General features: G+C 43.2%; 1 protein-coding gene across 1 annotated transcript in view; it reads left to right on the forward strand.

Moving 5' to 3' along the window:
- SIX4 (SIX homeobox 4) overlaps positions 1-14247 on the forward strand; it is a 30133-nt gene extending 15886 nt beyond the window's left edge. Inside the window, exons 3-4 of the mRNA XM_063115835.1 lie at positions 6113-6813; positions 13065-14247. Of these exons, the coding sequence (XP_062971905.1) occupies positions 6113-6813; positions 13065-13858 (1495 nt within the window). The 3' untranslated portion in view covers positions 13859-14247. The remainder of the gene's footprint in view (positions 1-6112; positions 6814-13064) is intronic.
- Positions 14248-15327: the final 1080 nt, after the last annotated feature.

Raw genomic sequence — 15327 nt, forward strand, 5'->3', positions numbered from 1 at the left:
CCAGTGCAGTTCTCACAGCAGAGGAGTTACATGCTGGAAAGGGGCAGCTCCAGACAACAGCCGAGCTGCAGCATTCTGCACTAGCTCCAGCTTCTGGAGCAGCTTCAAGGGCAGCCCCATATAGAGCGCGTTGCAGTAATCTAATCTTGAGGTTACCAATGCCTGTACCACCGTGGTCAAGCTATCCCTGTCCAGGAGAGGCCGTAGTTGGCGAACCAACCGAAGATGGTAAAACACTGGCTGCGGTTATGACATGGGTACTTTTGGGGAAGTTCCTGTAATAGCTGTTAGGTCATGCAGCTCAGGATGGATGAGTTGCTGAGCTGTCTTCAGGATTAAGCATGCGTTGGAGCCCATCTGGGAGGCCAAACAACCCTGAGATGAGACCCATGATGGATCGTGCCCATTGGGTTGGTGGGGAGGAAGGTAGGGCAGATGCTCAATATTCTACTGAGATTGTTGGGGGAGTGCAGAAGAAGACCACGTGTGGTGCTTGGAGCAAATGGACATGGTTGTGGAAGAATCTCTCTGGCACAAGGGGCCGGAGGGCAGGCAGGTTGTTACAACTCCATTTGCCCCAATATAGAGCTGTGCCTGAGTGAGACCTCTCACCATGGGGTATCTTGGTTGCCTCCACCATCCTGTCAGGTTGTAAAAGAACTTCACTACTTCATCTTACTGCAGATGTGCAGTAAGATGACCTAATTCTGAGTCAGAAAGGGCTCACTGAGAGAAACCGAAAGCACGCCTGCCACATAATTCCAGAGTAATCCAAATGCCACGGCCGTGTTCTACACCAGGGTTTGGAACAGCAAGCCTAGGGCTGAAACTGGCCCGCCGTCTGACCCTTGACCACCAAGCATTTGCAGGCTTTCCAGGACTTGTGCAGTTTCCCCCCATTCTAAAATATTGGGATACTTCTCCTGAGGTTGTAGTTGCTGACAGTAGGAACTTTAAGCTAAAATATATTGATTTTTGGCCCCACCACCTTTTGCGTTCAATTCCACCCGGTATGCTTTGAGGTGGATTCCTGCATTGAGCAGGGGGTTGGACTCGATGGCCTTGTAGGCCCCTTCCAACTCTACTATTCTATAATTCTGTGATTCTATGAAAACAGCTGCTCTACGTGCAGCTACTGAGGCAACAGTCCCTTACAAAGCGGGTTAGCTGTGAATTCTTTCCGAACACCAAGGGTTGGTTCCAGATTTTGTTAGTCCTAGAGCAGACTTGTTGAAATCAATGGGATGGGAGTTATGGCTAACTTTAATCCCATTGATTTCTATGGGTCTGTCCTAAGCATGACAGAATCCAGGTCCATGTCTTGAATTGGGGCCCACCAGACAAGTCGCGGAGGCTTTTTGAGCGGATTGTGTGGGAATATTGGCAGGCTGAGCTGCATTTTGCAAACAGGATGGGATGAACTGGCAAAACCACAGCCGTGTTGGAAACTTGCTTCTTTTTTTAATGGAGTTGCAGGCTTAATCAAAAGCAAATTGCTGGAAAGCGTTCAAATCTTAGCTTTTTCTCCCTCCTAAATAGAAAATGCCTTTTATTCAGTTGTGTTTTGTGTGTATGTTTGTTAAACTCTGATGATTCTGATATTTGCAGTGGAAAGGGAATTGTGGACAGGTCATGACCTGGGTTAGGGAAATAGTCAAGGGTAGACTATTTAGTCTACCATGCACTTAATCAATTGTTGACTATTGTGTTCTCTGAACCCAGTCACAATGGCTGATGGGATACCAGCGGTGGGGGGGGGGAGGGCGAGGATGTGCCAGTCAAACACACTGTTTATTAACAGTCAACTTGATGCTGGACTTAATCTACACCACGGTTGATGCCCCCTAGATAATCAGCTGTGGAGTTGACTATCACACAGAGGAGGGCCAGGATCTCTTCTCAATCCTCCCAGAGTGCAAGACACGGAATAACGGGCTCAAGTTAAAGGAAGCCAGATTCCAGCTGGACATCAGGAAAAACTTCCTGACTGTTAGAGCAGTACGACAATGGAATCAGTTACCTAGGGAGGTTGTGGGCTCTCCCACACTAGAGTCATTCAAGAGGCAGCTGGACAACCACCTGTCAGGGATGCTTTAGGGTGGATTCCTGCATTGAGCAGGGGGTTGTACTCGATGGCCTTGTAGGCCCCTTCCAACTCAGCTACTCTATGATTCTATGAACCCACCATTGACTATTGCGTTGTCCAAATGCAGCCATAGTCTGAACTGTCTACCTATCCATCTATGAGCTCACATCCATATATCTATTTTAGCCATATACACAAGCTAAAGTTTGCAAACATCTAACAGTCCTGGCAGGGGGAATAGCAAAAGACCAATTTGAATATGACATATGCCAAACCGTTGGTTTTTTTTTTAAAAAAAATCCCTTCCCAGGCTTCAAACATGGCTTATATTGCAGCGTGGCGGGTGTGGGCCTGTTACCAGAGAAGCCTCAGTAGACAGGCGGAGATAAATCGCACCGTTTCGTGGATTGTGGCCAAAATCCTTTGGGGCTGTCCTCTAGTTTGGGAACTATTTGCTGTAGTTTGGAAAGAAAGGCAGCCTGGGCCTGTTGGATCTTAGAGACTGAAGCAAGAAGTGCAATTGCGTTGGTTTTCATTCCGCCTCCAGTCTGAAATAATCCCCTAGTGTGGGGGCACGCATGTCATAAGCAAACAAAGTCGTACAGGAGGGCCTTCTTACGCTCTTAATAGTTCGAAGGAACATAAGAACATTAGAGGAGCCCTGCTGGATCAGACCCAGCGTCCATCTAGTCCAGCAGACTGTTCACACAGTGGCCAACCAGCTGTTGGCTGCGAACCCACAAGCAGGACACATGGGCAATGGCATCCTCCCACCCATGTTCCCCAGCAAGTGCTGTACATAGGCATACCGTCTCTGATACTGGAGGCAGCACATATCCATCAGGACTAGTAGCTATGGATAGCCTCCTCCTCCAGGAATTTGTCTAACCATGTTAAGTGTTTCTGAAGGTTTTACATAGACCTGAGGTTAGGAACCTATGGCCCTCCAGCTATTGTTGGACTCCAGTACCCATCAGCCAATGCTCCAATGCCCATCAGGAGAGGCCTAAAGAATCATCCTAATAAACTTAGTTCAGATGTCTGAGTTCTCTATTAAGGGTCATCCAGTGTCGTGCACTAGAAAGACCTCCAATCGCAGACAAGATACCAAGAACAAAACTGGTGCCTCTTACAGCGTGCCAAATGGCTGCTCACTGGCTGCCCACCCATTCTTGAACGCATTTTAGCAGCCGGCAGGGTGGTTGGCCTGCGGCTTGATTTTTCCTTTCGTTTACGTTTGCATTAAACGTGTTGGACTGCTCTGGAAAGAGAAGCTGGAGGGCACGTTTCACTCTCTGTAATTAATCTAACTTGTGTATAATTTCCATGTATCCTTTTGGTGCCAAAGTGCAGTTGATGGACAGCTTACACCGACTCTGCTATATTTTCCATTGTGACATTATTACACCCCAAGGGGTGTATGGGGGTGGTGGGAGCATAATTAATCTGCGAGTCTTCTTGGTTTGGTTTTTCTTTCTCTTGTTTCATTTCTTTTGCATGGAATCTGTTCAGATTTGGACTTTTGCCTGATTTAAAGAAATCTTGGTTGACTGATTGTATGAGTGGGTTGGTTGATTTAATTACATGTGTGTTTAAAAAATGTTCAGGAATGGGAGGCATGTTCAGAAGTGGGAGGCATGTTCAGAAGTGGGAGGCATGCTTTTTTCTTTGTTTTTTACATTATTCATGATTGTACTGTAACAGGGCATCAACTTAGAAGAGGCATTCCTTCCTGTAGTGCAGCCTTCCTCAACCTGGGGCACTCCAGATGTGTTGGACTACAACTCCCAGAATGCCCCAGCCAGGCTGGGGCATTCTGGGAGATGCAGTCCAACACATCTGGAGCGACCCAGGTTGAGGAAGGCTGCTGTAGTGGAAAGGGAGCTTGCCTCTTCTAAGATATGCATTTGATATCCGCATATTTTTTTCTAAGCACTTTTCTTAAAAATAATAGGTTTTTTTTTTGTTAAAAAACCCTCCTTACTTATTAATCAAAGGGCACCGTTTTAGTTTATCAAACATGTTAAATCAGTGATTCCCAAAGTGAGCAGTGGGATTGCATAGGGGGGTGTTAAGAGGCAAGGGGGCAGTAGGGGAGCGCTCGAGGTGGTCTTTTCCGAACCGGGAGTTTTGGTTCAGAAGGAAATTTCTGATCGCTCTCCTGCACTATGGAGAGTGGTTCAGAAGCTCCTGGTTGCATTTTCAACATCATATTTGGTGGAATGTGGTTTTAGTGTGGTCTGCCTACTTCTCTCCAAGCAAAGAAATCGACTCCAGATTACTAAATGTGGTGATTTAAGACTCATGTTAAGTGACTTTAAACCAGACGATGGGAAACTGGTATCACTTCATCAAGCCCATCCATCACATTAAGAATTTACAGAATAGTGAGGTCCTCTACCCTAGTTACTAAATGTGATATCTAATATTCTTGCTAAATGACTATCAGACTTTGAAAAGACGATATCACTGGATCAAGTTCATCAATTATGTTTAATTGAATAAACTAAAAAAAGGTAATTGGATTTTGAAGAAATATTCAATTCATTGTTACTATTTTGAATTTTATTGTTATTATCTTCTTTAGTGGGTTGTTGAAAACCGCTATTCTGAATAATGTTTTTTATAGTGTAGGGTAGGGGGCACTGGGCATGAGTTTGTGGAACCAAGGGGGCGGTGACCTGAAAAAGTTTGGGAACCACTGTGTTAAATCAATTAGCTTAACCAATTAATCATTTAAATATTGCAGCTGAGGTTTAATTGATCTCTGCCACCAGGGAACTAGGAATTCATTCTTTTTAAAAATAGAAGACGGAGAAAACTACGTTCCTCAGAAAATCAGCCAACGCAATGCTGGCTGGACTGGAAAAGCCTCTCTAGACCAGCTTTCTGTTTCCACAGGAGCCAACCAGCTGCCTATTTCGAAGACCATCCTGAGCATAACAACACCCTCTTATTCATGTTCCCCAGCAACTGGTGAACATAGGCATACTAGCTCTGATAATAGAATTAATATCTACCCATCAGGACTAGTAGCCATTGATAGGCTTATCCGCCATGGATTTATCTAATCCCTTTTTAAAGCCGTCCAAGTTGATGGCCACCACTACATTTTGTGGCAGCAAATTCCATAGTTCGACTATGCGCAGTGTGAAGAAGAACACCGTTTTATCTGTCCTAAATTTCCCACCAGTCAGCTTCTTGGGATGGCCCCATTGGGTTCTAGTATTACGGGAGAGGGAGAATCGATCATATCTCCCCCTTAATCACATCTTTTCGAAATTAAAAGCCCTAAATATTGTAGCCTACATCACAGAATTACTGTGTGAATACATGAGCAAGAAAATTTTTTAAGCACTTTCTATGCTGGAAATCTTGACGAAAAGACTGTTTCTGTTTTCACAATGTGCTAAGAGAAAATGCAAGTGATTTGCTACTGTTTAACATTAATTTAATGCCGGCCATGTGATAAGTATTAATATAGAAGTGACACTATCTATGCCTGAAGGGCTTAGGTCTGATCTATAGGTGTGGGAGAATCAGGCGGTGTATTATTTCCTGAAATGGACCATTTCAGGTTGTCGATGGGAGATCCTCTTTGTGAATGCTCTCCCTCAAAATCAGGAAGAAAAAGCAGCACTCTGTACATCGAAAAATGACACAGTAAGGCAGTGGTTCCCAATTGGTGGTCCACGGACCCCCGGGGGTCCACGTAACCCACCCAGGGGGTCCGTGGTACCATTCACATATTCACCATTCATTTCTGAAGTCCAAATGCTAAGCCATGGAGTCCATTTCTGGAGTCCATGGCTTAGCATTTGAAAAACAAAGGGTCTGCAGTACTTAGCTAATTGGGAACCACTGCAGTAAGGAAAAAGGTTCTAGGCTCGCCTCCCTGAGGATGCTAGTTTTCTATGTGCAGGGAGATTTTTCCCATTCATGGGAGAACTTTCAGATACAATCCTGGTTCTGGAATCCAGCAGAGATGGCACATGAATTCACTGTCCTTTCTTTCTTCCCTTGTAGCGAGTCAGATGGCAACCCCAGCACGGAAGACGAGTCCAGCAAGGGTCAAGAGGACTTATCTCCGCACCCCCTTGCTGGTACCTCGGATGGAGGTACCTCCTTGAGCCTTCCTAGCCACATGGAGACAGTCTACATGCAGCAGCTGGGAAACTCCAAAATCTCTTTAGGCTCTCCGGGCGTTTTGTTGAATGGAAACTTAGTGCCTGCCAATCAATCTCCAGTCTTTCTTAATGGTACCTCTTTCATCCAGGGTCCCAATGGTGTCCTCCTCAACGGGCTCCACGTGGGGGCCTCACAAGCCGCCTCGTCAAACCCGCCCAAAACATCTCCAAGTGCTTTGAGCAATGGGGTGTCCATGACCGACATCTTGGCCTCTTCTTCGGAAGATGTGAAAGACTTCAAAATCCTCCAGGCATCCATGTCCAACTCTGTAGCGACAACGACAACAACGTACAGCCCCAGTTCTGTACCTGGCTCTTTCCCAGGTTTGATACCGAGCATGGAGGTGAAGACGGAAGAAAGCGAAGAAGCAATAGCGTCACAAGATGGCAGCTCTGTGGTTACTTTTACGACTCCCGTCCAAATAAACCAATATGGCATTGTCCAGATCCCGAATTCAGCAACCAGCAGTCAGTTACTTAATGGAGGCATTAGTTTTTCGCCGGTGCAACTGCCTCCTGTTTCGGCAGCAACTTCCCAAGGTAAAAACCGTGTTACTTATTAATTGATGTTTTATCTGAAAGACTGGGTTCTTTGGGTTTTAAGATTTTCAGGGGAGGCCCCTCTCTGAGTACTGTTGCCATCAGAGGCATGTTTGATGGAGACACAAGACAGGGCCTTCTCAGTGGTTTCCCCCAGGCTCTGGAATTCCCTGCCAAGGGAAATTTGGTTGGCTCCCTCTCTGTTGTCCTTTATTTGGCAGGTAAAAGATGTTTTTATTCAAGCAGACCTCTGGCATATAAACTGATCTCTTGCTGAAGAGGTTTGGCTACAGTTTATTTCTTTTAGTGTGTGTTTTTAAATGTGGTTTATTTATTTATCTTACTTTTATGCCCTGTTTTAATTAAGATATTTGTTTTAAATCTGTTTATTTATTTATTGCATTTTTATACCGCCCTATAGCCGAAGCTCTCTGGGCAGTTGACAAAAATTAAAACCGCCAAAACCATTCAAAATATAAAACACCCAGTATAAAAGCATAATATAAAATACAATATAAAAACACAACCAGGATAAAATCAAGCAGCAATGCAGGAATTATCGTTAGACACCCAGCACAGAAAGGCAGGGAATGTGAAATAAATAAAATATTTTCTATGAAGTTAAACACAGCTTTGCAAAGGCTTGCTTGCTATTCCAGATGACACACACACATACATATACACACAAATCCTTGAAAGCAGATTTGCAGAGCGGAAGAGAGTGAAGATCACCTCCCCTGTTAGCAGACTTCAGGATCTTAATATTCAACCGCATGTCCCCCTTTTCATTCCAGTTCGTGGGCTGCAGTTTTCCCTCCAGTTTCAGACCGGTTCCACTGATGTCTGTGGCATTCATGAGAAGTGCCTTGTGGGCCTATCCTTAGAAGAATTTGTGCAAATGAATCATGTCGCACAGCATCAAACAGGGTGGCAGAGAAAAAGTACATTTGATTGTGTTAATAAATAGTACTTATTTATTTATTTAGAATATTTATATACCGCTCCCCATTGAAAAATTTCGGAGCAGTGTACGAGATAAAATGAAAATAAAAACAGAATAAAACAGTTAAAACAAAATTTAAAAGAAGCAATAACAGAGATTCATGGCTGCATATTAAGGAAAGGCTTCTTGGAATAAAGATGTTTTCAGGCGGCGCCGAAGGGAGTACAAGGTTGGCACCTGCCTGACCTCCAGAGGCAGGGAATTCCACAGGAGGGGAGCCACCACACTGAAGGCTCTTCCCCTGGTGGATTCCAATTGGAGGATGGATCTATGTGGAACCACCAGGAGCAGGCCCTCGGATGACCTCAGTGATCGGGCAGGTTGGTAAGGGAGAAGGCGCTCTCCCAAGTTGTATGCTGCTCTCTGAGTGTTCAAAGTGTTTCAGATACTAAGCTTAGAGGAATCCGTCGATTTTTCACTTTCTGATTTTTCCAGTCCCATTTCCACATCAAATTTGTAATTATATTATACACATATTGAATTTGTATGCATTTTCTGGTGCATTTCTCCATGTATATGCATTGCTTAATATACAGATTATTTTGAAAACAATTTTCTCTTCTGCACTTTTTTTATATTATCCGCCACCTCCCAACCACATGCCCATTTTTGTACACATAATAAACACAATATTGTACACATTTTGTGATTGGGGAGCTGCATCGCCAAATTTGAAAAAGTGTGAATACCAAAGGATAGCTGTGTTACGCTTTGCATATTGGTTTGGAAAGTGTGAACAAATTTCTCCTCCATATCTTATCCCACACATTATCTCTGTAATATACAACAACCCTGCAAGGTACATCTATTTTCTTATCCCCACATTGCAGATAGGGAGACTAAGACCATCTAACAAAGGCTAGATTTGAACCGGGGGCATCCTGGTTTGCAGTGTGATCCTAAGCATGTTTACTTAGGAATACATTCCACTGTATTCAATGGGGCTTACTCTCAGGTAAGTGCACATAGGATTGTAACTTTGCAGTGCTATCCTATACATGTCTACTCAGTAGTAAACCCCTCTGAGGTCAGTGAGGCTTACTTCCAGGTAAGTGAGTATTTATTATTTATTTATTTTATTTATTTATTACATTTTTGTGAACCGCCCAGAGAGCTTCGGCTGTTGGGTGGTATAAAAATGTAATAAAATAAATAAATAAATAAATAAATTTTTATACTGCACAGTAGCTGAAGCTCCTTGGGCGGTTCACAAAAAGTATAGCGTTGAAGCCTTAGTTTGCCAAAACATAACTTAGAAAGGAATTTAAAAAAAAACACAACCCACTCACCCCCGATGGGCACAGAGTGTCTGAAGAGCTCTGTGCCCAGTGCCCATTTCCCGCCTCCTTGTGTTTACTCACGAGGAAGCAGGACTAAGCCGGGATGGGTGCCCACACACCTCCCGCAGTCTCAGGACGATCCCGAGACTGCGGGAAGAATCGGGTTTTCCCAGGGATTATTTATCCCTGGGAAAACCCCTTCTCGTCCCTGCTTGTCCCCCGGGAGTCCCTGTGCATCATTTGGACACACAGGGACTCAGCCGTGACCAGCCCGGATTTTCGGGCTGGTGAAGAAACGGCCTAAGAAACCCCAGTTAAATCAGGCCTTTTACATATAAAGAACCACCTAGTAAGCAAATCTCAAATGCAAATATTAGGAAGGTACATGTCAAGTGAGAGCTTGCTTTTTGAGCAGGATATAAAAAGGTCTCCACGAATTGCATTGTAATTGTGTCCCAATCACTTATTAGAAAAAGCTTGAAGGCATCACATCTTCATAGGGCTTCTACCCTCCAAAGAGAGCCTTATAAGTAGTTGACAACGTCAACTGGGTGATATCTCAGACTTTTTAATACCCCTTTATTGTGTGTTAGGATAGAATTTGCATTCCGGTGTCTTGCTGTCCATGACTCACATTAGCAGACTGAAGTTGTGTTTCTGTTTTGGGTAGTGAATCTCTTTCATAATTGAAAAGGCAGATCAAAGGGTCAGAGGGTTGATTCCTTCAGTCGTATGACTCGTCAGAGTCTGTTTGTTCAGAGCTTTTCCACAATGTCACCGTAGATAGATAAAACTGCCTTTAAAAACAAAACAAAACAAATCATCATGAGTGGCTCATCCAATTTATACATTTTATAAATTTAAAATGTTACATTTTTGTAGATTTAAAAAACTATATATATAGAGAGAGAGATTTTAAAATGCAAAACATTTCTGTATAAAACACCACTTCAGTTACAAATAAGTGTGTGCTACAATGCCGGTTATATGCTGAGCCAGAACCAACCGGGAGTTGGCCAGCCCTCAGCGAGGGAACGCGGATTAACGCTCAGCAACTGTATCAACGACCAATCGAGCCTGTAATAGTGTCACGAAACCAGTATCACCTATCTGCTGAATTGTATACTTCACCCTTCCCCAACCTGATCCCCTCCATATGTTTTGGGCTACAATTCCCATCATCCCCAGCCAGCATGGAATGCTGGGGGTTGTAGTCCAAAACAGCTCGAGGGCATCAGGCTGGGGAAAGCTGGTATATTTTATAGCGTTCCAAGGAGTGATTTAGCAGTACATTTTGAAAACTTTTCTCTAAGGGTTAAATAGAATATCTAGACCCTTTATATTATTATTATTATTATTATTATTATTATTATTATTATTATTAATAATAATAATAATAATAATAATAATAATAATAATAATAATAATAATAATAGCATTTGTATACTGCCCCATAGCCAAAGCTCTCTGGGTGGTTCACATAAGATAAAAACACTTAAAACAATATACAAAAAATAAAAACCACAAAAACATACAATATACACATACATTTAAAACCACAAAAACATACAATATACACATACATTTAAAACCGCAATAACATATATACATACATACATACAAACTGGAGGTTTGAATCTAAACATTTGGCTGGCTATTTCAAATCAATATGGGAACTTCAGCCTTCTTCATTTCAATAACTCCTGGGATTATAAGAACATAAGAAGAGCCATGCTGGATCAGACCGAGGGTCCATCTAGTCCATTACTCTGTTCACACAGTGGCCAACCAGCCATCGACCAGTGATGAACAAGCAGGACATGGTGCAACAGCACCCTCCCGCCCATGTTCCCCAGCAACTGGTGCACACAGGCTTCTGCCTTGAATACTGGAGGTAGCACAGAACCATCAGGGCTAGTAGCCATGGATAGCCTTCGCCTCCAGGAATTTATCCAACCCCCTTTTAAAGCCATCCAAATTGGTGCCCATCACTACATCTTGTGGTAGTGAGTTCCATACTTTAACTGTGTGCTGTGTGAAGAAGTCCTTTTATTTGTCCTGGATCTCCCACCAATCAGCTTCATTGGATGACCCCGGGTTCTAGTATTTTGAGAGAGGGAGAAAATGTCTCCCTATCCATATTCTCCATACCATGCATAATTTTGTGTATTTATTTATTTATTTATTTATTACACTTATATACCGCTCCCATAGCCAGGGCTCTCTGGGCGGTTTACAGAAATTCTAAAACTGAGATAAAAACACTTCTCTCTATTCATTCTCTCTCCCTGGCCCATTTCAGCCAGAATGACCTGGTTCACACATAACGTTAACCCATGGGTTGTTGCCCTACCATTTCATGCCACTCCATTTTATTCCTCCTTTGTGGAAGTGTTTTAATGCTGTGTTTTAACATTGTGTTTTAATGTTGTGAACCGCTGAGAGATTCTGCTATATTCAGCGGTATATAAATGTTACAAATAAATACCTAGGGTTTGCCTGGCAGACAGCTAACCATAGTTAGTGAGAACAAGCCAGAATAAAAAAAATGGCCTATGACCCTGGCTTGTCCTCAAACTATAGTTTAAACAGTTTTATTTATTTATGTAGTTGAAATAACATATGTTATTTATGTAGTTGAAATGTTTTTATATTTTTTCTTTGGAAGTGAAGCTTCCTCAATGCAGTTTATGAAGAAAAAATTTAAACAGTAATAAAATGCAATTAATTAAAACAGCAGTATAACACATTTAAAACAACAGCAACAGTAAAAAGTCCAATTTATAAAATAAAGTTGTGGGTGGGGAAACCAGAGTATCCCTTAGGTTGAATATCATGGGGCGCTGCGTTTACTTTAAAATTGGAAGCTTCTAACCTTCTCCTCCTGATGAATGAATGAATGAATGAATGAATGAAAATGGAAGGAGCCTTCTTCACATAGCAGCAAATGAGAGATTGCCGATACATCTGAACTGGATCGACTCCCTGTCTTTGTTCTCATCTTCCCTCTTGACCAAACCACCCCAACATTAAAATCACTCCACTGGCTGCCAATTAGTTTCCGGGCAAAGTACAAAGTGTTGGTCATTACCTTTAAAGCCCTAAATGGTTTGGGTCCAGGTTACCTGCGGGATCGCCTTCTCCCATATAGTCCGCCCCGCACACTCAGGTCCTCTGGGGTGAACTTACTCAGTCAGCTAAAACTAGGCTGACATCAGTTTCCCACTTTTCTTCTGTTGCCCCTAGACTGTGGAACGGCCTGCCGGACGAGATTCGTAAAATTAACTCTCTGTGTGTGATTTTAAGGCAGCTTTAAAGACTAGCCTTTTCCAGCAGGCCTATCCAGATCAATGTAAAATCAAGAATTTTTAAGATGTATTGATTCCTGTTCTAATGTTGTTCCCCGCCTCGATCCAAAGGGAGAGGTGGATAAAAAATAAATATATTATTATTATTATTCCCACCCTGCTTCCCTTGGTCTACTCAGAAGACTCTACTGTCTTCTCCGGTCCCTATCCTTGCTTTCTTTCCTATGTCCTTACTTCTGCTCCTTCTCTCTGAGCCTCTCTAACATCTTGAGCAATTTGGTCAATGGGCAGCCTTAGCGTCAGAGCAGCGCAGCAAAGGGCAGCCAATCACGCTTCTGCCTACCGTCTGCCTCTGTGACACTGGGGCAGCTCAGCCAATCGCTGTCGAAATGCTTCACCGCCACCAGGTCTAGGTTTTTCTTAGAAATATCCCCATTGAGAGATGCCCATATCCTCGCTTGCAATTTCACGTTGAGATCTCCCACTTTAACTATAGAGTGTTGGATGAATACATTCTTTGGGTCAGTCCTAAAGCCATCGGGAAGATAAAAGCCTGTGTACTATGTGTGAGAGTCCTTGAATTCTTCATTTTATTTTACACGATTTTAACTCTATCCCTTTTGTGTTTCTTTTTCTTTCTCCTTTCCTCTCGTACCGCAGGCAATATTTCAATAAATCAAAGCACACCAGGCGGCGGCACGTTTACAAGTGACTCTGCAGCAGCACAACAGGGGAAAGTGTTTTTCAGCTCTCTGGCTCCTGTGGTGTACACAGTCCCAAATTCAAGCCAAGTGATCGGACCAGTTAAACAAGAAGGGCTAGAAACCAGCTTGGTGTTTTCCCAAGTCATGCCCCTGGGTCAAAACACCCAACTTCATGCAAATCTACCTTCAGACAACCTAGTTGGAGGGGGCCGCCAGCAAGGCTCCTCCCCCTTAGTCAACGTGACTCTGGCACATAACTTCTCCCTCGGGCCACCCACCCTTTTAAATGCAGATGAACTTGGTTCGGCCGTGTCCGAGAGCCCCCCAATGTCGGCTCCCGTGACGAGCGAGGCCACCATTGTCTCCGTCAGCAACGCAAACTATGCAACACTTCAGAACTGCTCCCTCCTCACCGGCCACGACCTCATGTCCCTGTCAGCAACGCAGCCGCCGCTTGGTGGGATCGGCCCGGCCACTAGCAACCACGTCGAGTCCCACCCGGCGGTGCAAGTCCACCCCCATTTCGCTCAAGAGCAGCGGTTAATCCTGCACTCCGTCCCCAGCCTGAAGGAAAACTTCTTCTCCGATCCTGAGAGCAAATCGGCCGGCAACTTGATGGTGCTAGATTCGAAAACCAAATACGTGATGAGCAATATGGTTGATGCCATTTGTGAAGAGCTGGGGACAGATAAAAAACAGCTGGCCAAACTCCAGACGGTACAGATGGATGAAGATATGCAAGACTTGTAAAATTCTAATAATAATAATAATAATAATGATAATGATAAAAGTTTTTGGTTCACATTTCAGTAGAGATGTCTCTTCCCCACAAGGCCCTATAAGCACAGAGTGGAGTTTTTTTCTCTTCTAATCAAAATATGCATACAATACAGCAACAGCAACGAAAAAGCACATGTGAAGGGTCCACTTTAAATACGTGGAAGTCTCCACTAGGAATGCAAGGTTGCCATGCATTGTTTGGATGGAGTCTAGCCTTCGTTAAACCTGGTTTAAATGAACCATGATAGGGGTGGGGAGAAATGCAAGTCGCGTACGGGATGGATTGGCTTACTAATATTATCCAAATAGTTTCGTTAGACATGCAACACTTTTCAGAAAGTATATCATCCAAACATTAGATGGGGGGGAAAAATCTTTCTGGAAAGACTGGTGTGAGGGGGTGGGGGGAGTGGGGAGAAGCCCTCTTGCTTCTGGATTCCAGTTTACTTGTAGATGGTGGGCATTGACAAAACGGTGTTTGGTTTGTTTGTTTGAATTTTAATGACTATTCTAGGTGATACCTCACTAGCTACTGTTACCTTCTTGGTTGAGGTTAAGAAAGCAAGCACAATGGCATATAACCATTTTTGCTGATTTTCGCGTTTGTTTTTCCCCAGCAGAATCTAAAAGTTCTCCACTCTCAACCTTTGCTGTTTTGTGATGCTATCACTTTTCTCTTGCTCTCTCTCTCTTTCTGCGGTTTTTGAATTGCGGGATGGGGTGGCGGCATTTTGCAACTTGAAATGATGCAACCCAGGTACCTTTGCTCTGCCATGTATGTAAATATTGTTTTAAATTCCTCTAATGGGAAGTCCTGCTTTTACTAGTAAGATGATGGATTCTATTTATAGTTATTGGTGTTCCTTTTATCATTTCTACACCTGTCGGACAGTCCAGATTTACTGACTGCTTTATTTATTTTTCATATTTTTGATCAGGAAGTTATTTCTGCCTGTTTTTAAACCTCCCCACCACCCCCGATAGCGCTTCATCAATTGATTTTTGACCGATTTAGACAAAAAGTTAATTATGATGATGCTAGAATATGAACAAATGCAATTTGGAGACGCTGGGACCTTCCCCCCTGATCTGTGCTTTCCATTTTGCTTTTAAGTAACTTTATAAGATTTATGTATTTTTTAAAGAAATCCCATGTGCCTTTCTTCCTAGTGGCCTTATATCCATATTATGGCAAGCACAGTCAACATATGAAAGCAGTGTGGCTGCTCAGATAAATAAATAAATTATAAATAAATAAAGATAAATAAAGTATGTCTCTGGTCACCTGTGGTAAAATTGCCCCATTGGTCCAAACGTGGTGAACAAATCCTTAGAGAATGGAAACTCTTAACTGACAGAGATGTGTATAAAATGTGGTTCTCCCCACCCACCCCATCCCATGAGATGACATGTTGGACTCGATGGCCTTGTAGGTCCCT

The sequence above is a fragment of the Elgaria multicarinata genome, chromosome 2, assembly GCF_023053635.1.
Source record: "Elgaria multicarinata webbii isolate HBS135686 ecotype San Diego chromosome 2, rElgMul1.1.pri, whole genome shotgun sequence".
Taxonomy (NCBI): Eukaryota; Metazoa; Chordata; class Lepidosauria; order Squamata; family Anguidae; genus Elgaria; species Elgaria multicarinata.